General features: G+C 45.4%; 2 protein-coding genes across 4 annotated transcripts in view; both read left to right on the plus strand.

Moving 5' to 3' along the window:
* Positions 1-8,434, plus strand: part of MCU (mitochondrial calcium uniporter) — a 147,039-nt gene extending 138,605 nt beyond the window's left edge. For 2 of the 3 annotated variants that reach the window (XM_075935008.2, XM_075935009.2), the window contains exons 7-8: positions 4,547-4,663; positions 6,496-8,434. In XM_075935008.2, the coding sequence (XP_075791123.1) occupies positions 4,547-4,663; positions 6,496-6,573 (195 nt within the window). In that variant the 3' untranslated portion in view covers positions 6,574-8,434. The remainder of the gene's footprint in view (positions 1-4,546; positions 4,664-6,495) is intronic. The other variant, XM_075935007.2, reaches the window with a different exon arrangement.
* Positions 8,435-15,803: 7,369 nt separating this feature from the next.
* OIT3 (oncoprotein induced transcript 3) overlaps positions 15,804-23,769 on the plus strand; it is a 28,593-nt gene continuing 20,627 nt past the window's right edge. Inside the window, exons 1-3 of the mRNA XM_006131991.5 lie at positions 15,804-16,029; positions 21,771-22,145; positions 22,897-23,007. Of these exons, the coding sequence (XP_006132053.1) occupies positions 15,966-16,029; positions 21,771-22,145; positions 22,897-23,007 (550 nt within the window). The 5' untranslated portion in view covers positions 15,804-15,965. The remainder of the gene's footprint in view (positions 16,030-21,770; positions 22,146-22,896; positions 23,008-23,769) is intronic.

Consider the following 23,769-nt stretch of genomic DNA (forward strand, 5'->3'; position numbering starts at 1 on the left):
TTAGTGCTCTGTGGCTTCCACATCCACTAGCTCCCATGCTTAGTTTTTGATGACCAGGTCAAGAACTGTTAAATCCAAGTTCATTTATGTTCAAAGGTTTATTGCCCTCTATCTAAAAATATCAAAGAAATGGTGCCTGTTAACACCTACACAGGCTAGGATTCTTAAGAGCAGTATTAGATTGACAAGATTGCATCTGCCTCCAGAGAGGTTTGACATCAGGTCTAGCCTCAGTCATTTTCAAGAGCGTCTTCATACCTCCCGAAGGACTTGTCAATCTCTGAAACATGTCGTCTTAACCTTTTATGGTGCAGCATGCCAGACAACATCTTGGTTGTATGCAGGGCTGATGGAAGTCAGTGTATGTGCAAAGCAAACATTATCGCTATGTCTTTATAGTTCCTCAGGATATTCTTATCACAATGAAGTGGTAGAAGTACTCGCCTGCACAATAGACTGGCGTTTTCTTCCTCATCTCTCCCATCAAGGATCTGAGTGGACATGGAACCATCAGGCAGAAGATCTGTGGGACTCTCACTCAGTTATAAATGTACAAATCTACTATATATTTGAGAGTCTGTCTGTTCAAGAACTTCTCCTAAATAAGAGCTAGGACCACCAAATTTGGAATGCAGCATCCTCTTATAGCTTAAAGCAAGGTCAGGATTTTGTTGTGCCAGGACAACAGGATGTGCCTGGAATGTGATTGTTTCTCATAAAACAGAAGAGGACGACTCTGGTAGCAGGGACAGTTATTTTGTATAATGACTACAGAGGGGCAGCAAGGGGCCAGAGGTAGGGCTTGGGACAGCTATAACCCCATTGGAGCAGCAGAGGATAGGGGTGAAGGGAGAGACGGCTATCTACTGAGAGAGTTTGTCTGTTTGCGTTTGTCTGTCTGTTTATCCCCCAGCCAGGGGATATGCACCCTCCCCTGACTATGCCTGCTGCAGTTGCAGCAGCCATGGACAGGCACTTCTTACCTGGCCCCAAGCTGCTGCGGTGACAGAGGACTGGGGTAGCCTGCATACTAAACCCCACAGACCCACCCCAGAACCATGATTTAAATGAAGAAAAACAAACATTATTTGAGTTAAGGGCCCAAGCGACGCTGAGTAAACCCTCTAGTAACTTGTAAATGTTAGCTCAGCAGTTCACAAACCTGTGCTACCACCTTCTCATTGTATCAAAGACTGTCCAAGAGATAAGACAGCATCTCAGACATGTTTTATATGAATGGAGAGGGAGTGGCATCCTCATCCCCACTGTGCCGGTAAGCAGTTTGAGTATGGAACTGGTGCACTAGTACTGGAGATGCCTGTCCCTGGTATCTCCCTCTGTTGTGCAGAATGCTCTTGTGGGCCGTTTCACAGGCCATACATGGATGACCAAAGATTCAGTTACACATCACATCACATTTTCAAGGAATGTGGCCATCTGTCATTACCAAGACAAGACGTAGGGGATCTATCCTGGGATACGAGGGAAAGTACTCCCATAGATCAGTAACTGGTTGAAAGACAGGAAACAAAGAGTAGGAATAAATCGTCAGCTTTCAGAATGGAAGAAGAAAAATTAATGGTGTTCCTCAGGGGTCAGTAGTGGGACCAGAGCTATCCAGCAGATCCATAAAATGATCAAAAAGGGCTAAGTAGTGAGGTGGCAGATTTCACAGATGATAACAAAACTACTCAATATAGTAAAGTCCAAAAGCAGATTTGTGAGATCCCTTTATAATGCTCCACAAAGTGGGTGACAAAATGGCAGGTGGAATTCAGTGCTGATACATGCAAAGTGTAATGCACATTGGAGGGAGGGGGAATCCCAACTGTACATTCAAAATAATGCCTAACTTAGCTATTACCACTGAGGAGAAAGATCTTGGGGTCAACGTCTATAGTTCTCTGAAAATATCCACCCAATGTGCAGCAGCAGTCTGTGACGAAGTGGGGGTACTTGCTGGGCTGTGGTGAACCCTGCTGTCTGGAGCAAGACCCAGCAGGGAAAGCCTCACTAGGCAGAGGTAAGACCAAACTTGTTGAACCAGTGGCCAGACACCCCCCATGGAGAGGAACAAAGGAAGGTGGAATGCTGCCCTGGCTTGGGGGGCAGGGCTGGAGGAGGCTGGGTTAGTTCCTCGCTGGAAGGCAGGGTATAAGGAGCTGGGGAGGGGGCTGGGACTCCCCTATCTCAAAGGGGGGGCACTGAGGCCTCTTAGCCCCAGTTCCTGTAACCAGATTACATCTGTGCTGCGCTGTGCTGGAGGAGCAATAAACCACCCTCAATTCCACTGGCTGGTGCAGTCTGTTTGTGCCATTTCGGGGTGCAGGAGACGGGGAACCCCCAACGCGCCGTCACACAGTCAAAAAAGCTAACAATGTTGGGAATCACCAAGAAAGGGATAGACAGACAGAATATATTGTCTCTATACAAGTCCTTGGTATGCCTACCTCTTGAATACTGTGCGCAGATGTGATTACCCTATCTCAAGGAAAAAATGGAATGAGAAAAAAGGTTCAGAAAGGGGCAATAAAAATTATTAGGGGTATGGAACAATTTCCATGTGAGTAGAGGTTAAAAAGACTGGAATTATTCATTTTGGAAAAGATGATTTGCAAAGAAGAGGATATGACAGACATGTCTAAAATCATGATGGGTTTAGAGACAGTACATCAGGAAGTGTTATTTATTCACCACCATGGTGAAGCAGTGTGCTGCAGGCTGAAAGAGGATGGCAAGGCAAAGTGGAGCAGATCAGGCTTCTAGGGTCACTCCGGCTCCTGCCACCATGGTGAGTCGGGGTGGGGGGAGGGAGGAACTGCCACCTTGAGCCAGGCCCTCGAGTAATCCCTGAGCTCACATTGCTCCAGGGGTGGGGGAGGAAGGGGATTCAAGCCAGGAGGCAGAGTAGGGTGAGGTTACAGAGCAAGGAGTGGGCCTTCATGGAAGAGGTGGAGCAGAGTTGGGGCAGGGTCTGCAGCGGAGGAGTTGCCCCGGACACGGAGTGGGAGAGGGTGCCCATGATTCCGCACCCAACTAGAGATGGCCCTGCCAGGTACTAATATTTAACGAGCTTTGCTGCAAGCCATTCTAACTTTTGTGACCTCTTTGTGCAAAAGGAAGAAACTAGAAGTTGTTTGAAGTTGGGTTTTTTCTGTAAAACTTCTTACCTGAAACTTATGTGCTCGTTATCCATTTTGTTCAGTGCTTCCAGTCTGGGTCTGTCCCTTTAGCTGCTATGGTTACTGGCACACACTGTCTTAAATACTGGTGTCAGCAGAGAGTTTCACCCTTCATCTTCCTCCCAAAAAGACTGACCAATAAAAAAGCCGAGCAAATGCTCTTGTGAGCTGATGTTTTCCTACTTACCAGAGCTTCAGTTAGCCACTGCATATAACTGCTGCTAAGAAAAGGACTGAAAGTACAATATTGTGAGGTTTATTCCCAGTATTTCTAAAGAAGGCAGACCAATAATATTGTCAATGAAGTACTGTCCAGCTACAGCTGGATTCAAATATACAATCCTATCTAAATCATTTCATTTGGATTACCTCAACTTTGTCTGTGCACAGTGATGGGCTGCTCTCTACTCACTGCTAGATGTTCTGGAGATTAATTTGGTCAGGCCAATGTCCCTTACAGTGGCTACACCCTATCAGTTTCTCTTCTGTAGCCCTTCTCTGTGTCAGGAGCCACAGATGTCCTATTTGTGACTCAGCCCTTGGGACAGCTCACTAATGTGGTCCATGCACTCCCATTTCTGGAGGGAATATATCACGGTTTCTGCTCTCTGGCAGTCTCCTGCTTCACCGCCTCAGTGCTCCTCCTGCAGGGGAACCAGGGCCTACCCACTAACTTCTGACTTGGGGACCCTCTACACAGCAGCAAAGGGCCATTTCCTTCACCTTGCCGCCTTTCTCTGAGCTGCTTTCACACCTCCTGGCCACCCCCACTCCTCTAGGTCTGCCAGTCACTTCACTCCACCTCACAGGGGGCAACTCCAGGTAGCTTATTTCTTCAGCCTCCAAACACTTCTACCTAAGATGGAACTGCAGCTTTTCCCAGCCACTCTGTTGCTAGCAGACTCTGCCTTTTGTAGAAGCTCTGCCTCTCCCTCATAGATGAGCTTCTCTGTAACTGCAGCCTAAGTAGCTGGGTGGGCCCACCTGGGCCTAATTCAATGCTTGCAGGCCCATCATGGGTAGCACACTCCATCACATGCGCACATGCTTGCCAGCATCCTAAAAGAACCCCACAGTTTGATGGTTGGGTATACTTAACTCTTCCTTCTCAAAAGGGACATACATTTAGGGCTTAAGGGGGACTCTAGTGCAAGTCAGGATTGAGGTTCAGCTAAGTGTTTGAAGTGAAAAGTGGCTGCTTGTATTTAGTAGGCAACTCCACACTTCAGTCACTAGTAACAATTCAGCCCCTTATTTCCAAGAGGCACATCTAATACATGCTAAGATAGCTGTGGTCTGTTGTTTGGAAGCTTTTTTTCTTCTCTGCCTCTCACCATGCTTCCTCTCTCTCTTTCTCTCTCTAGGAGTATGTTTACCCAGATGCCAGAGATAGACAGTACTTATTATTTTTCCATAAAGGAGCCAAGAAGACACGTTTTGACCTAGAGAAATACAATCAACTTAAGGATGCAATCGCTCAGGTAATGCATAGTTTTGCCAAAGTAAAAACAAAAGAACTCCCCCTACTTGTGCTTTTTAACCATTACTGATGGATGCCCTTGAACCAAAAGTAGACTGATAGTCTGTCTTAATTTGGGTTGCTAGTCTTTCTTGTCACCGCTATCAAGGAACCATTAGATGGATTTAGCATTATGGTATGCACTATGTGTAAGCAAACAGGTGCAACTGTTCATAGATGGAATATGAAAAAGGAGCTATGTATCTGTTGACAAACTATGCATCTTTTTAGCTGTTCTTGGAGCACTTCATGCCTCCGAGGGGGTGAGTCTCTGCTTCTGTCCACTGAGACACTGTGGATCTACTCAGGCAACGGTGGGCAAAATACGGCCCACAGGCTGAACCATGGGCACACAGAAACCCCACACTGTTTTAAGCTGCTGGCTTCCCTCTGTGGCGCTCTGCACCAGTGGGAGAGGAAGGCTTTGTGTGCTCCCTCCTCCCCAGCACTATCTCTGAGCACTTACTGCCCAGAAGCCAGCCAATAGGAGCTGAGAGATGGTGCTGGAAGCTGGATTAGCACATGAAGCCACTCCCTCCCCTGTGCCAGAGCAGAGCCGCAGGATGCAGCCAGTCGCTTTGAGCAGCATGGGACTGTAGCAAGCAGGGCACCTGCCTTGGGGTCCTGCCGGGCTGCTGGCCAGAAACTACCTAGGTCAGTGCCTCTGAGCCAGAGCCTATCTCTGGCACCCCAGCCCTTCCCTCCCTCCAGCTCCCTGCCCCAGGCCAACACTCCCTCTTGTCCTAGGTCACTACCCAAACTCTCTATACCTCCCTTCCCCCAGATCACAGTTCCCTCCCAGATCCTGCACCCTCTCCTGCACTCCTTCCCCAGGCCAGAATCCTCTCCTGCACACATACCCCCTCCCTGACTGTGTACCCAGGGTCATCACCCAAACCCTCTGCCCCCTTCCCCCCCCTTCCCAAGGTCACAACTCCCTCCCAGTCCCTGCCCCCCCTTCTACACCCTTCCTCAGGCCAGAATCCTCACCTGCACCCCAATCCCCTGCCCCAGATCACAACTGCCTCCTTCACCCAAACTCTCTCTGACCTCACACCCTCTCCTGAGGCTCAGTCTCCTACCCCAAACTCCCTTCATCCCTGACCCCACACTCTCTCCATAGAAAAGTGTGGCTCTTGACCTCTTCCCAAAATCTTGGAATGGCCCACCTCTGTACTAAGGTCTAAAGACTTTTATCCAGTCAGTTCACATCTCCCTGGATGTGTCTTAATCATCAAACGCCTTCTACAGTAGGCACCAGTTCTTTTCTGCTGATCTAGAAGTGGGGACACTTGTAGAGGTCGCTGGGAGGGTTACAGTGACTTTTGGTATGTGGTCTGCTTATAAGCTTTTGCTTTTCCTGCCACTCTGATGTAATTTCCTGAGTGCTGCAGGGTGACTATATCACTTGGTAAACCTGCAGGTCTGGGCAGTTCACCCTGTGGTTGTACTAGATGCTTTTTACAAGTTGTCCTGGGAGGAAACAGGGGACTTTTATTGCAGCTACTACTAATTTATATAGCTGCACTGGTGCACAGGGAGGATTTCTGTACAGAACTGTGGGGCACACCATTGGTCCCAAGGATGTTATAGGAGAAGTCAACAAAAATGACAATCCCTGAAGTGTCATTGTGCAATGGCCACACAATGGAAGTTCCTTGATTTTTGTTTTGTTTTTTAGACACTAGTTTGTCTCAATGACTTCTGGCTTCTGTTGAGCTAATTTTATAAAGGGAGAGAGACTTGTGAAGATGTTTAAGGAACTTGCTCTTTGTATTTTATCTTTACTTTTAGGCAGAATTGGATCTTAAAAGGCTTCGAGACCCACTGCAGATTCACTTGCCTGTCCAGCAAATCAATGATAAAGACTGATCAGCCAAGAATGTCTGTATCCCAGCAAAAAGAGAACCTGTTCATAGCTCTTGCCTTTTAATGAAAGCATTGCAGGTGGAAGCTGGGAGGTAGCGTGGGGGTGGAGGGTTTTTACCTTTAATTTAAAATAGAAGAGGACCATGGGGGGGAAAAAATCTCTTAAATCTGAAGATTGGGCATTGTGGAATGTTAGCCTCCAAAGCAACATGGTAAATGCTGTCACATACAAGCCTTTGTATCTGGATGAAAATGATGTACAAATACAAAACTGGGGGGGTGTCATAATGAGAATGTAATGCTGGAGGGCTGTCTTCTTCCGGCTTTGCAGGGTCTGCCTCTCAATAATGCACCAGCAGCCTGCTGAGCTCTTTTAAATGTTCCTTTCTTGATTTTTGACACACACCAGTAACAAAACGCACCATTCCCCCCCCCCAAAAAAAAACAAACAAACAAGCCATCTGGAGCTATGGTCAGTGATCAGATGATGAGTTTCATCACCATTAACACACAGTCCTGATCAGACCTAGTGTCTTTTTTGTAAAGTTACTGCAAGACTGCTTTCTACTAAAAATCATGAATTTCCCCTGCCTGCCCCCATTTCCTTCACCCACTTCTTCCATTACCTGTTTATTACACTGAGTTTTATCCAAATCAAAAATGGAACTATCTTTGATCTAAATGTTCGATAATGGACACTTTGAATTATTCCTTACTGCCTTCAATTGTAGAGTGTCCCAGTGCCCTAGAACGACTTCTAGAAATAATGGCAACATTGCATGAGAGTTTTTAATACTCTGTCTTAAGGGAGGAAGGTTCCCCTCTTTCCCACCCCAAGTCTGGTAGCCACCTGGATGACTAAACCTTGGAGATTTCAAGGATTAGAAAGTTAACTCAGAATCATGACACTCTTATTTAACCAAGCAGTTTAAGAAAGAGAATAATTAAATTTGAAGTTTGACTGCTTCTGTAATGAGATAAATGGTCCCATTTGTAGTACACTACTATATCTGGAGGCTTTGTCGAAGGCCAAGGCTACTGGAGCAAAAGATACAGATTTTCACTTTGATTTTCTAGCCTGCTCCTTTTTTTAGCTGGCTTTCATTAAACTCTGTTGCTCAAGGGTCAGGATTTTTTAGGGGTGGCTAATTGCATCACCCATGGCTATTTTAAAAAAAAAAAAAAGACATTGGGGATGGAGAACCAACACATTGTTCGCTTGCCTGAAGCTAGCTGCTTTCTAAACAGATACAATTATAACTGCATTCAAAACTGATCCTTCTCTCTAGCACCCTGTTGATAAATATTGGGGAGACAGGATGGAGGTAGGAATAAAGCTCCAGATATAATACACAAAAAAGGTGAGGGGTTCTCCTTACAGTTCACTTTTACTTCTCACTGTGTCTTGGCAAGAGGCTCCAGTTTCTGGAGAATCACATTTAAAAAAGGAACAAACAAAAAACAAACCAATATTAATGATGCCAGGTGCCTTGCAGGTGTGGAAAAACAGATGGGATTGATGCTGCCTCTCCTCACTCGGTGGCATGTTGGACTGAATGAATGCATGTTTCTAACTTTTTCTCCCCACATTTTTTCCTGGTTTCTTTTTGTTTTAATTACATTATGTGGGTTATATTTTTACCTGTTTTATCCTGTTCGCGTGCTGAGTTTTAAAGGGAAAGAAAATGAACACTGTCTTGAAGCTGAAGCCTTGTGTGTTTGGGGTGAGGGAGGGGCATGGAGAAAAATCCTTACTTCAGAAAAAAGCAAATACAGAACATGTGTAAAATCCTGTATCATTTATGAAATATGTAAAAAAGAGTAATGTCCTTCTGGAACAATAAATAACTATTCAATTTTTGAACTCAAGTGTTCTTATTACCCTTTATTTTCCCTAGTTGAGAGGGGAGCATCCCTCATACTGTAGCTGAACTCCTAATTTCCCCTATTTCTTTTCATTCAAATTGCATTTCTCTAACCTTATTTCACTTGAGGACATTTTGATGCTGGCAGCAGCCTTACTGTTCATACTGAAATGGAGCTGTCACCATCTTACGTCACACGTGAGATCTATCAGCTTGTGATAATGTTACCACCTTTGTTGTGAAAAGTATACATCTCTGTAAAGGTTGAGGAAATCGGGGGACATCTTGGCGAACTCCAGGATAACAATATCCATGATGCAGTTTATCTGAAATGCAGTAGTCTATGTCCTTTAGTTCCAGCTATCCCAGCATTTTTAATTTTAAGGCTCTACCTTGGATTTGGGTGAAGTTTCAAAGGTTTAAACTCTTTACTTTTAAAGCTGTGTCTGTTGCAGTTTTTTTTACACAAAATGTGCATGCTGTTCACGACTGTATTAAGATCATAATCAGCAGGTATTTAGGTTGTAAACTGAATAATCTCAACACACTGGGTCCCAAGAAGTGCTCTCCTGTTTGTGGAATACATTAGTTACGAGTAGTCACACACTCGGACCCTTTTACGATTTAAAACCAGGTTGAAAACATCTGTTTTACTGATCTCTAATTTGCTGTCAGATTTTATAAAGTTTAATTGTACCATCACAGCAACTTTTTTTCCCAATATTATATGGGTAGATTAGACCCTTCACTCTTCTAGTGACATCCATCTAGAACATGCTTTACATAAAGAATTGGACCGAAGTAACATCCAAAATATTCTTGACCCATTTCTGGTAGCCACTGAAAGTTAAACTCTCTAATCACAAGGCAAGGAAATACCATGAAGAAACTTTTTCCTACCTCCTTTATCTTTCCAGAAGAGGGTCAAAGTGAGGGAGAAAAGAGATGAGGTGAAGTTACTGATTCTACAATCTTACACTGGACTGGTTGTCTGTTCCAGTGTAAGTCTCAGTTCCCTGCAAGTTGTCCTTATTTGATTACTTCTCTCTGCCCATTAACCCCACCAAAGTACATATCTGATAACAGTACATCTACATTGTGTCCAAAGAATGCATTTGCTCTTCCGCTTTTTTTTGCGGAAGAGCAAACACGCTTTTTTGGGGTACCCTGTATGCCTCCTTCTGCTAGGGATAAGGGCTCCGCCAAAAGAGGAGGCTTTTCCACCATTTGGCCCCATCCAGACTGGGCCAAATGGTGGAAAAGCCTCTTTCAGAAAAGCGATCGGAAAAAGCTACACTAATTGCAGAGCGCAACTTGCGTAGCTTTTTTCAAAAAAAAGTAGTGTAGACCTAGCCTGAGTAACATATGGAGAAGGGTACCCTTATCTTGTTACAGTCTGAGAAGTGCTAAAAACTCAGAGCTCTTGCCACTTTTTTTAGTTACACTTTACTAACGTTTGGTGTAAATTTTCTGTCACTTTTCCTTTGCATCCCTGTGCAGCAGCACCAGCAATCTGGTTCCTACATATAATTTTTCTCTTGTGATTAAAAGCCAAACAGGTGGCAATGAAATGTTTACTTGTTACCAATTGAAACATAGACAATGTTGTCTAATGCAGCACTGCATGCACTAGCTTTAGTGTAATCTGTCACTGGCAAGGCAGAAGCAGCAGGAATGAGAGGTCCTGTTGCATGTAGTTATATCACAAGTTCATTGATGGTTGTCTCCCAAGTTCAATTCTCATTTGCTGAGACAATAGGCTCTGTCTTATCACTTCCAACATATGTGCTAGTTCTTCTTAAAAGTGTGTTGTTTTTTTTTTTAGGAAGTGGAGGATAATACCCCTTCCCTAGACAAAGGAGATGTGGTATTGAAGTTCTGCCTTGCTCCATGTGACTCTAACATGGAAGTCTGTCCATCCAATGTTGCATCTAACCTTTCCTCTCTCTTTATAGGTAGCAATGATATGCTCCACAGACCACCTATTGGTCATCCATTTTAGAGCAAACCGTTCTCTCACTTCTCAAAGGGCACAGCTAGAATGCGGGGGGGTTCGGGATACCAGAGGTATCCCGAAAAAACTCAGCCTCATCCAGGGAATGCGTTTGCTCTTCTGCTTTGCTCTTTTTTGCAGAAGAGCAAACATGCTCTTTCGGAAGCCCCTGTATTCCTCGTTCCACAATGAAAAAGGGGGCTTTCGAAAAAAGGTTTTTTTCCCAAAATTTGGCCTAGTCTAGTCCGTCAAAAGTAAAGGAAAAAGATATGCAAAATGTGGAGCACATTTTGCGTATCTTTTTTCCGATAGATCCTCGCAGTCTAGCCGTCCCCTAACATACAAAGTCCAGTATCTCTTTTGTAATGTACCAGAGTTGCTCTAGGCTTGCAAGAAATCCTGAAGTTATTGTTGATCCAGGATATCTTGTAACACACCCCATCAATTAAAGTAACTAGATTTCCTCTACGTGACAGAACAATTTGATCAGCCTATTTAACTCTTTATATACTAGCCAATTAACCTGTCATAAGACGGGATTTTCAGGTCGTGTGTGTGTGTGTGTGTGTGTGTGTGTGTGTGTGTGTGTGTGTCCTCCTACTGCCTCCGCCTCTCTCTCTCTCGGCTCTCCTCCGCCTCCTGCCTCTTTCTCTGTCTCTGTCTCTCTTTCTCTTCTCCTCCCCATCCTTCCTCTCACTCAGGGGACCGCGGAGCCCAAATAGCCATTTGGGCACCGCACTCCCCGTGCTGCATGAGGGGTGTGGAGCCCAAACAGCCGCTTGCGCCGCTTGCTCCCACACAGCGGCCTGGCTGAGCAGCGCAGAAGTCAGCCGAGCACCACGGTGGGAGGTAAAGGGGAGTGGGGCAGTGACATTCATGGCCAGGGGGTGGGGCCTGGAGCCACTGTCATGCTGCATGTCACTGCTGCGCCCCCCTTCACTTCCTGCTGTGGCACTCGGCTGACTTCTGCGCCGCTCAGCCGGCCCCAGCAAGTGGCCGTTTGGGCCCCGCACTCTCCATGCAGCATGGGCTGCCCAGAGAGAACAGCCAGCATTTCAGCGTTACAGACTCTGACACTGGGCTACTATATATATGATTTGTTGGAGCTGAAAGTTAAGAATTCTATTCCTCATGTTGTATTTGTGGTTAGACTGTGTCCACCAGTGGCCTTAATATTAACTTTGCTCTCTAGAAAGCTAGAAACTTTTTTGAAAAAATAATAATAAGCATTTCCCATAATACAATGTTGCCACTGAATCCTGGAAACTCTAACCAGTTCACCCTAAATAATCATGCCTGCCTTCGCACTGACAGCCTTATTTTAGATCCTGAAGTGCAAAAAACCAGACCAGAGCATTCTTTGATGTATAGACGAAGGGTGACAAATTTTGATTTCTGAAACTAGAGCATTAGATGTAAGTACCAGTCTGCAGGCTGCATGACCCAAGGGACAGGATGCTGAAATAGGAGGTGAGTTCTATTCCCAGTTCTGCCAATGCCTATCTTTGTGATCTTGGGCAAGTTCAAGTCCTCTGTGTCTCCGTTTTCCCAACTGTAAATTGGGGCTAGTGCTTGTAAAGTGGTTTGATCTCTCTGGATGAATTTGTGCATGCTAATTAGTATAATTTCCAGTACAGTAGATTATTTGCCAAGTGGGATAGGGATCAGTCCCCCAACCATTCTAAACTCGAGCTGACTGCATTGCCTCCTCAACACTTAGGCTACGTCTATACTGTGCTGTTTTGCGCAATAAATATGCAAATGAGGTGAAGCGTGGAATATCGCCGTGCCTCATTTGCATAATTCATGAGTGGCTGCTTTTTGCATAAGAGGCTTTTGCGTAAGAGCCGTTCATCCGCATTTTTTTCAGGAAGAATGGCTCTTGTGCAAGAGGGGGGTTTTGTGCAAAAAGTGGCCGATCGTTAATTATGCAAATGAGGCACAGTGATATTCCACGCTTTGCCTCATTTGCATATTTCTTGCGCAAAACAGCGCAGTATAGACATCGCCTTAGTTTTTAATCTTCGTGACCTTTAAATTTAGAGTTTTTTTCACGTGTGGTTTGTGTCCTAATAGTGCCAAATAAAGGGCTGTAAAAATCTTGTGACTTCAGTCAAAGTGGAGCATGTGTGCTGACCTGAGACAGCTTGTTTACAGAAACAAAAACTTTCTAAGTAGAAGTCCTTGACCCTCTTACAATTAATCTTGGTACCTTGTCCAGGCTTATCTGGAGCACACATCCTCTAGTTCACTGCGGATGGGGATCTTACAGCAGGAGTCAGGCTTTAAATGGCTTCCCAGCATCAGGAAGTGCTGATTTGTGCTTTCTTCCACACTCTGCCAGTGAGGGGCTCTCAGGCCTGTTAGGATCAGATCTGCAGTGAAGGATTTCATTAGCTCAGACAGTCACCAGTGTAGCGAGGATGGGTCTGGCAAAGTTGCTTGAAGTCATCAATGGCAAATAGTGAAATGGTGCTAGGAGTGAATACCCCTGTGTGAATAAGCTGCATGATCTTTTCCAATCTGACTAAATAGATGAGGTGGCTGAGTCTTTATAAGGCTAGTAAATCAAACCCATTGCACCTTGACTGGTGAGTACTGTCTGATACCTGCAAAACTGTGTAACTGGATCTACTTGAAATGGTCCAGCCGTTTCCTCTGCCCTGAACTGTTGTCATACTGGGGAGGAAATACCTCCCCACTGAACAGTATTCCTCTGCACTCACAATAGGACTGATGGTATTTATTCAGGCTTATCTTATGGAAGTACCTTCATAAGACTTCGCAGCTCATCACTATGGGATGGACGCCTAAACAAGCTCCAAATCCCCATTTCAATAAGGATATTGATGTGCCTTTTCCCTTCCTTTCCTCCCTGGAATTTCAGCCTGAATATACCAATAGGTCCAGGCAAGCCTAGTTTAGACTTACTCCTTCCCCAGAAGCAGAGGGGCCCCAGTTCTAACTCAGCCATGATTATGTTTGGTCCAAAGGTCAGGCTGCAAGGAAGAGGAAATGGGTGGCAGGTAGGAGCATACTGATGGAAGAGTTCTCTGCAGGAGCTGGCTTTCTCACAACTTGCATGAGCTCCTCATCTCTACTGCATATTCCAGAAGACATTCAAAGGTAGAATTGGAACACATGCAGCAGATTGTACCTTTACAGTTTTAAACTGAACCCTGGGAATATAGAAGAGAAGTAAGGTATAGTTCTGTCATCCCAAATTCTGGACTCTTCACTGTCTAGGGTTCCTAAAAGACTATTATAGGGCTATATATTTTAGTCCTCAGAGTTGAATGAATGTGAGTGAGATGCCATTGTTTTCTCTGTGCCAGTAGTCAGGTATCAGTCACTCACCTACAACCTCCACGATCAAAACTAATATATCCACAACAACAAAAGCTGTAGAAGGCAATGAATTGTACATGGATAAAAAAAATATATATGTACACATTTGTCACACAACCAAGAATTTCAATTCAAACTTGTCGGTTTTTATTTTCCCTTGAATGTAAGAATGTATCAGCTTCTGAATGAAAATGGCAAACTGTAATAGCAATGACTTACTGCAATATTCTCCCTTCTGTTTTAGTTACTCTCCTGGGAATGAAAATGATTATCACCAGCCAGGGAAGTTTCCTGGCTTTGGATGGTGAATTTTAGTTTTCTTTTGCCTTCTGTTGCAAAATGCTATGCATTATCTCTCAGCCACTACTATAACCAGCACTAGAAATTTTGCCTTTTTATGACTGTGGAGAGGGGCAGTGCCAGGTGTTAAAATAGTGACTTTCATCCCAACAAATCTCAAAAGCATTTATGAACTATATCCGTATGGAAGTTAGTTAACCCTTGAAATACAAGTACTGCTGAGGTAGAGGGGAGCAGCCAGGGAAGCAATATACAATAATGCACCATAGGCAAGAACAATTTTTATCCAACTAGAAAAGGAAAAAGGGTTTATATATATCTCATGCCTGGGGTCTTGAATACCTATGCAGAGCAGACACACACTCACTGCCAATATTCTCTTGAAATCTGCTTTCTCCCTCCCTTTCCCCCTATCTGTAAACTCTGAGTTCAAATTATGTATGGCAAAAGGATTGATGGGCTTAGTCCACCCTGCTGGAATTTGAACCTATAGTTTCAAGGTGCCAAATTCCTCCTTGCACCAATACAGAGCTGGGGCTGGGGAAAACTGTACCTTTAAGAGGCTCAGGCTGGAGCCAGTTAGGGCTGGTTAGGACATAATGTGGGGAGCTCCTGTGACACAGGGCTGGCCAGTTGGAAGTGGGGAGAACTGTGCCAGAATCTCTGGTTCTGAGCATGACCGGGGCACTGGCACCCCTTAGCTGCTGCTGCAAAGCATGTGGCACAAAGGGCCCACAGGTGTTTAAAATGGGCTACTTAGTCTGTTAATCCACTGCCCTCCCCCACCCCGAGCCATAGCTGGGAAAGGAATCGGAGATGGGTCACCTCTACTCGTCAAGTTGTCAGCTCCTCGGGGGACCGCAGCTGTGCAGGTGGGTTTATTATGTCACAGAGCTGACTTCTGGGTGGTAGGCTGGAGGCTAGCACCTTTGTTTCTCAAGCTATAGACCCCATGGTTGTGACTTTCATAGATGCCAACTTGGCTTCAGCTACTGACTCCCGGCTTAAAAAGACACATTGAAAAATAAAATTATTTTTGCTGACGTACATTCAGTCAAAAAAGAGGGTAGATGGCAAGTGTGTCCACTAATGACTTGTAGATAGTGTCTTCAGGTAGTAAAGCGGCCTTCAGAGAGTTAACTGGATTCCCTCCCCTTTTCCTGTTTCCCCCCACTCTCTTTGCTGTGTAGTTGAATGAAGCAGCATGTTCCCAGCCTACAAGACTGTAAGTAGCATGTTTCTTGTGGGCTGAGCAGAATGTACAAAACTTGTGACAGATGGACAGGATATTTGCCCTCTAGTGAAAGGTGTCCCCTGTGGGACAGGTCTCTCTGTTTTGACTGATGTTCCCATCACCGCAGTGCCTCATCCAGTCCTGGATAGTTTCTGAGAGAGAGGGTTAGTTTTCACCACTTCCTCAGTTAAAACTTTCTAGTTGTCTGTGACTGATTTGCAGGGAGCATAATGAGCACCATGAAGTCATCTGACTTGTGGAAGGAGCCGAGATAACAGCTACCACCAACAGCTGCCTGTTCCTTCTAGCCTTCCAGGATGTCCACTCCATTAGAATTCCTCTTCAGATAAGATACTAGAAGTGTCATTGCCAGAAAACAATAAGGGATGAGTTTAAAAACAAGATCGGTCAGTAAAGGGCAGCGCTGCTGTGTGCAGGTCAAGGCTGAAGTTGTGCCCAGCATCCCTTCAGCCTCTTCCTCTGATAAACCTTCCAGAAGTGCTAGCACCATCACACTTCCCAGACTGTGGGGTCAAAACACACAAGCCATTAGGAGAAGCAGTCAGAGGGAAGGACGCTGAGGCCAGTCAAAGTGGAAGCCGGCAGTCACAGGGAGATTTTTGTTCAGGTGCAACTTTTCCCTCAGTTGAGTGGGATGTTCCAGTACTTGTTTTTCTCCTTCTGTATCTATGTCAAGTTACAGCCAGTATCTTCAGTGGGTGAGTAACTTCAAGAGGCACTTCTTTGAGGAGTATCTGTGTGCATGGTATTTTTGGCTGTAGGCTGGGAGGCCTTGTGCTCCTTTTGGTTAAAAGAATGGTAGATCCAGAAATCTGTATTAGAAATACCCCGAGGGCATTTTATGATCACCTGTTCTACACAGTCTCCTATTCGAGTGTTTGGACTCGGTCTAAGCAGGCACCATATCCACTTCTTTAATTTTTCCCCAGCTTTTAACTATAATGTTCATTAATGATAGAGACAGATGCTTTCTCTTGACTAAGGGGCCAGTATGCTATGTTCTAGCAATACACCTCAGTTCAGAGAACTACAGTATCCTGTTGTTCCTTTACTTTTTTTTATTTCAGAGCAGAAATTGTCACTTAGACACATACAGGATTGACTTTTCTCCAAAATGTCAGACTTCAGTGTTCCCTGTAAGCTGTACACTTATGTGGCCACTCAGGAGAGATTTCAGATGTTGCCCAGGTGGTTAGCAAAGTGTTTATCCTTAGGCTTTGGGTTTCTCCTGGTGGTGCACATTTGCATATGCCTCAGTGCACACAAAAAATGTATTCCAAACATGGATGGAAAAGATTTGAGAGAACGTTGCTCTTGAATGCTTATTAGATCACGAACTATGTAGTGTGTGTGTGTGTGTGTGTGTGTGTGTGTGTGTGTGTGTGTGTGTGTGTGTGTGTGCGCGCGCGCGCGCAAACAAAAATTGTTAAATTGTTAGTATTGTTAAGGATGTAAATTGAAATGCTTTTCACTTGCTGCGTGTCCTAAAGAACTAGTATTTAGAGCTGTGTCTGCTGAGGCAGTAGCTGCAGGGTCTGGCAGCTGGGTTTGTCTGGAAATGGCTGCTCAGTGTTCTAAGGGCTAAGGAATATCTTAGTCATTATTGTCCTCTCCTGCCTGGAACTGCCCATAGTCGGGGGTGGAGGTGGGGTTTCACTTGAGTGCTTCCTCAATCTGGATTTCTCCCTTTTCTCCCCCCACAGTTCCATTTTCTAAGTTACCTTTAAAACCCTTGATATCTGTTTAGCTAATGACAAGTTCTCTCTGGCAATTGTTTTCTTATCCATCTCTGAAGGATACTATACAGAAGCTAATTGCATGTATATCTCCTCAGTGCTGCTAAGTTGGGAATTGGACAGGGAAATCCTCATTTTGCCACCTTTTTTGTTGCTAACACCAAGCTTTTAATCTTGGACAGCAACCCACCATAACTCAAAATTAAACAAATCATTGACACTAAGGCATTAAGAAGAAAAGCCAGCGAGGTAAGTGTGAAAGAGGCTTTTTTTCGTTGTATCCAGGAATAGCTTAATAAGGGTATCCAAAGAGGTCATGCCTGCCTGGGCTGCAGTCAAGGGATGGCAAGCCCATAGAAAATGTTTAATTTGTGTCAGGGAGATGCCAGGGCTGGGCTCTGCCATCTCAGCCTTGGCAAGTCATAGTCATGGCACCTCTGGACTTGCTGCATCTATATGAATTTTTTTTAAAAAATTCCTTGAATCCTGACACCTAATTGCCTGAGCTGCAGCACCTCTCATTACAAAGCACTGTCTAGTGGTTCTTCTATTAAATGGGTTCATCCACTGGTAAGAACAGAAAGGACTGGGACATCTTCAGTAGGTGGGGGTCCAAGTTTGTCCTTGATTGGGAGGTAAAATAATCTCTTTTGGGAATACTGGCTTTAAAAGAGTGTCATTCTCTGAGAAGAAAGAGGATGCAGAAAGTGAAATGGACATGTAGCAAATTTTCTGTTAAATTTGTTCTTCCGCTCATCACTTAAAAACATTAGTACCAAAACTTCTTTAAATGTTTTCCTCCACAATCCAAACCGGGTCCCCTACAACTCTCACAGCTTTTTAGCTTTCTAATGGCCCCTGTAGCTGCTTTTTTCTGTTATACTGAAGTCAAAGCCAAATGAGACAGATCTGTGGTTGTAGAGGGCATAAGAATATTCAAAATACAGGACTATGTAGTACTTTAAAGACTAACAAGATGGTTTATTACATGATGAGCTTTTGTGGGCCAGACCCACTTCCTCAGATCAAAGGAAGTGGGTCTGGCCCATGAAAGCTCATCATCTAATAAACCATCTTGTTAGTCTTTAAAGTGCTACATAGTCCTGTATTTTGTTTCAGCTACACCAGACTAACACGGGTACATTTCTATCACTAAGAATATTCAGTGAGAGATAAGAGGAAGGTGTATTAGAGGAAGGTGCAAGATAGCATTTCAGTAAAGGAATCGGGTATTTACAGAGTATATAGTTAAACTAGACAATCTTTAAGTAATTTCTCAAAGCAATTACCATTCCCATTTCAGAGCAAGTGAAGCAATAATATTTACTGTACAGAGACAACATCTGTGTCCAGAACATTTTATTAAAAATAGTAGTGAATTTTGAATGGCATCTTTCATATTAACTGCATCACACCAGTCTTTAGAATGAAGTTGTTTAATAAATAACAGAGAGAAAGTACAAACTATATGGAAGAAATATATTAAAGCGAGAGAGAGAGGGAGGGAGTGTATTCCACTTGGCTGGGATGTGCTTAATTAGAATGACTGGCTTTATTAGTCTAATGCTACTGAAGGTAATGAATTCTCCTTAGTCAGGACAATATTAGCATATATTCCACTTAATGGGAACTAATCTAGTCATGGTTTAGCAGTGCTTAACCAGGTGTTAATATATGGTGACAATCTAAGTCCCAGTATATTAGTATAGAAACAGACTAAATACAGGAAAGATGAAAATACACTGAATTTTTTTGTTCCTGTATTTTCACTGGCACAATTCTTCCATTATTAGTTATTTGAAGTATGTTCTAAAAGGTCTTTTAACAGGGGTGTTCATAATACATTCTTTTATATACAGGCTTGTGGATGTGAGGGTGGAGGAGTTTGGGTTAGGGTGGATGAGGGGCTCAGGGCAGGGAGGTTGGGAGTATGATGGGTTCAGGACACAGATTTCCTGTGTGTGGATGATGCAGGAGTGTTGTGGCAGAAGACTGAGGAAGTGGGGATGCAGGAGTTTGGGGCTGAGAGAGGCTCAGGACAGGGGGTTCCAGTGTATTATAGGATCAGATTTGGGCTTTGGGGTGTGTATGCAGGAGTGGTGTTATGCTGCAGCCAGATGGGGGCTTGTTGGCCAGGCTTCATTTATAAATAAAATATTAGGTCAAACACAAAAGGTTTCAGCATTGTCTTTATTTCTGAGAGGGGCGGGGAACCTGTTTTGAATCAGGGTCACTGACTCACAGAAAAGTCAGTTGGGACCACGCAAGCGAGATGCAAAAAACTAACCCCTCAAAAAAAAAACAAGCCTCACTAATGTGGCCCCAACTGTGCTGGTGGGGACAGGGAGCTGGGGCAGGGTGCTGGTGGAGGCAGGGGACAGGGTATTGGTGGGTGGCAGGGTGCTGGTGGGTAGCAGGGGACAGGGTGCTGGTGGGGGCAAGGGACAGGGTCCTGGTGGAGGCAGGGGACAGGGTATTGGTGGGTGGCAGGGTGCTGGTGGGTAGCAGGGGACAGGGTGCTAGTGGGCAAGGGGCACTGTGCTGGTGAGTGCTGGGGCAGGGAGAAGGGTGCTGGCGGGGGCTGGAGCAGAGTACTCATAGGGGGTCTAGCCAGGTGGAGGAGACAGGAACAGCTGGGGTGAGTACCTGGGGATCCTGCAGCTGTGCACCAGGTCCGGGCCTCAGGAATCATGTGCGCTGTTCCCGCCTCCCCCAAACAGCCAGTATGTTTCCTGAGCAGCGGGGTCTGTCACACACCGGTGACTTCCTTACTCCTGCTGCCTTCCTGAGTGAGGGGGGATGAGAAGTAGGAGTCCTGTGACTGCGCCTGCTCCACTTTCTCAGGAGGCGCACGCACCCTGCTCCTTCAGTCCCCATGGCAGCGTGAGCTTCCTGAGCAGTTGGAGCTGGCACGGTCCTGGGGTCTCCTACTCCCTGGAAGGCAGCAGGGGGAAGGATGTTGCTGGCGTGTGACAGACCCGACTGTTCAGGAAACGTTCCGGATGTTTGGGGGAGGGGAGGAGCAGGCTGCACACTTCCTGAAATCCCAGACATGGTGCGCAGCTGCAGAACCTTCCCCTCCCCCCCATCCCACAGGAAGCCAGTGCTACCTCCATTGTAGCTGGAGATAGCGTCAGTGGGGGCTTCTTCTTGGGGGTGGGGGAATGGGAGAGGGTCCCAAACACCTAGTGATCTACTGGTCGAGCCTTCCCCTCCCCTGCAATTGACCAGTCATTCGCGAATGATGGTTTGGTGACCACGGGTTTACAATAATATTAGATTCTAATGATTCTTGTGTAGGTTCTTGGCCAGATCCATAGCCAAGATAACAAGCAGGTATTTTCCATTTGTAGAACTGTGACATTAATATGTTCACCACCTATCTATTGCTTGAATTCTAACTGCTACTACAAGCAATGATTTCTAACTTCTCTCTGTAGAAAATTGGTGATTGACAAAAGTGAACTGTCACGTTGATGAATGCTTTTCATGAATCTTACGAATGCTTCAAAATCCACTTGCAGCCCGATTCTCCTCCTGAAGTCTGAGGGAGAATTAGCATCCACTCCAATCGGTCTGACACTTGTGCACCCTCTAGCAAATGGATGAAAGCCAAAGAACTGATGCTATGCAACACATTTCAATTATGCTTAAATAATGAATTCATGGGGTGTCTGGTCCATTCAAATCAGGGATAGGCAATAATTTTTGATGGGGGGGGCACTCCAAGATTTTGGTAAGTGGTCAAAGGCTGCACTTTTCTATGGAGGGGTTGCGGGATCTGGGACAGAGGTTGGGTGCAGAAGGGAACTCAGGGTAGGGAATTGGGGGGCTGGAGAAGGTCTGAGGGAGTTTTGGAGAAGGAAAGTGTTGTGACCTGGAGCAGAGGATTGGAGTGCAGGGCCCAGGAGGGAGTATGGGTACACGGGAGGATTCTGGCTTGAGGGAGGGCTGTAAGGAGGGGGTGAAGGGTGAGGAAGAGGGTGGGGTGCCAGAGGCAAGCTCTGGTCAGGAGGTGCTTACCTATGCAGCTCCTGGCCAGCAGCACTCTCAAGCAAGTTTCCCTGCATGCCAGCATCCCCTGGCTGGCTGTTTCTCATGTCTCTGTACTGCAGGAGCAGGAAACCAGCCAATGGGAGCTGAGAAATTGTGCTGCACTGCCTCCCCTCTGCAGCAAAATCTCCCAGCTCTGAAAGATTTGTGGGGGGTAGGGGCAGCATGTGAAGCCTCCCTCCCTGTCCCCGCTCCCCACAGCACAGAGAGCCTTCTGCACCTAACCTCTGTCCAAGACCCTGCACTCCCTCCATAAAAAAGTGCATCCATTGACCACTTATCAAAATCTTGAAGTGGCCCCCATAAAAAATTATTGTCCACCCTTGCATTAAATAGTGGTTATTCTGTGAGTTATTCTTATTGTCACAGTGTTTTAAGTGCTCAAATGCTTTTCACTGTTTGTTTTTAAAGGAATTAAACTAAGTTGAACTTTCAGACTACTTCATTCCTCTGTGCTTCTAATAAACAGGACAATCAATTTACTAGCCTCATTGTGCCTCCTTTGGGATTGCTGTCCATTGAGAAGATTCTGCTAAACCAGGAATGGAAAATATAATTGAAATTATTTTCTTGTTTCTGCAGTTACCAGTCATTAAACATGGGTTGATTATCACTGGATTCTCCCTTTTCTCTCTTATCATATGACTCAGCCCTGGACCCTTGCTCTGCCTATATCAGCCTGAATGAGCCTTGGCGGAACACTGATCACCAGATAAATGGTTCCCATGGCCAGCCTACATGTGATAGCCACATTGATGGGGAGTGGTACCGCTTCACTGGCATGGCTGGCGATGCCATGCCTACCTTTTGCATCCCAGAGAACCACTGTGGAACCCATGCCCCCATCTGGCTAAATGGCAGCCACCCGAGGGAGTCAGAAGGCATTGTCCAAAGGCAAGCTTGTGCCAGCTTCAATGGGAACTGCTGTCTTTGGAACACCACGATTGACGTTAAGGCATGCCCAGGCGGGTATTATGTCTACCGCTTAACCAAGCCTAGTGTCTGCTTCCACGTGTACTGTGGGCGTAAGTAACCATGAGAGGCATTCTTTCCTTTCGCAATCTATTAATTCCTTTCTGCGATTCTCTGAGTGACAACTGTGGGAAGGGGCAGGGTCCTCTCTCTGGTAGTTAGTTCGTAACTCCCACCCTTTGCCTTGGAGTGGAGAATCCTCCTACCAATGTCGGAGAGGCATGAATGCACCCAGAAATCACTCTTCATGCCTGTATCAGCAAGCAAGCAGTCCATGTGCTCTTCCAACATTGGCTCCTTAGTCACAGCTCCACAGTGCAATGCCAGCCCCCTAGTGGCTGCGCAAGACAGGCTGCTCCTTGGGTTCTTCCTCACAGTGGCCCCTTCTGACCTCAGAATTTGTGAATGGCATTTCCATCCTCCAGCAGGAGAGCTGGAAGCAGAAAGCAGGGGTAGGGTTTCCTGTCAGCTCTCAAGTAAAGGAAGTTCTGGCACCACCTTTTGCACTATTGATATGTGAAGTGGAGACTCCACAAATGACAATGCTGCAAAATGAAAAGGAGAATGGGGGGATTTCCCTGGTGCCTAGGAATTACATAACCTAAATGTCTCTACAAAAGAAGTTTGCACCAATTTAAGCTCAATTCAGAATTGGTTTAATTAGACCAGTGCTGCTTTTCTAACCTAAGCCAGGCTTGTATTTTACAAACTTAGCTGAAGGCATGAAACTCATGGCAGTGATGGTAGAATTATTTGGCTAGATACTCAGTACTCTAGATGAACAGTGCTCTTGTTCTTCTGTAGATTTCTATGATATCTGTGATGTGGTGGATTGCCAAGGGTCCTGCTTGGATACTGGAGACTGCATGTGTTCTTTGGGGACGACGCTGGGACCTGATGGACAGACCTGTCTTGGTAAGGGAAGCAACACAGGGGTATAGGAAGTGTGAGGAGACACCAGCTGGAGAAAAAGGGACCAAACAAGTTCTTGATATTTCCTTTCTGTTTCTTTAGTTCAGTGGTCCCCAACCTTTTGGGGCTGCTGGGCGCCTAGGGGCGGGGGCCGCACATGCACCGTGCGCCTGGGACACAAGAATGGCTCGGGCCGGCCCTGGTCACTAGGTGGGCTCACATAAATGTGGGCACCACACTGGGGACCACTGCCTTAGTTATTCATCTCCCAGCTAATTGTTTAAAAGAGTGGAGACCCAGATATGTTTGGGACTAATTTTACCTCTTGTTGTCTATAATGAGTCCACATTACTTGCAGGTCAGTTATCTCACCTTTGTAGTTTTCCATCATTGTATCAGCACCTGTCTGACCATTAATTAGCCTGCTGTTCCTGAGGCCATGTAGTTACTGAGGCTGAATTTGTGTTCTTTTTGAGTCAGCATTTGGTTTAAAGAAGAGCCAGTCAGAGAGCAGAACTTTTGCTGTCAGTGATGATAATATGTTTTGAAAGGTCACTGTGGAGCCCCATTCATAATCAACAATAGGCTCCTTGTCTGTCATGAGAGTTTTTACTGTCATGGCTCTGTGGGATTCCTCACTCCTCCAAGCAGTTGCATTCACTGTCACAGTGCTACCTACTGAGATCGGTGATGCCAACAGTCTTACTGTCCTTGCAGGGCCCTGTCCAGGGCTTGGGACTCGGTAGCTTCAAATCACTTGTCAGA

The sequence above is a fragment of the Pelodiscus sinensis genome, chromosome 8, assembly GCF_052426305.1.
Source record: "Pelodiscus sinensis isolate ZL-2025 chromosome 8, ASM5242630v1, whole genome shotgun sequence".
NCBI lineage: Eukaryota > Metazoa > Chordata > Testudines > Trionychidae > Pelodiscus > Pelodiscus sinensis.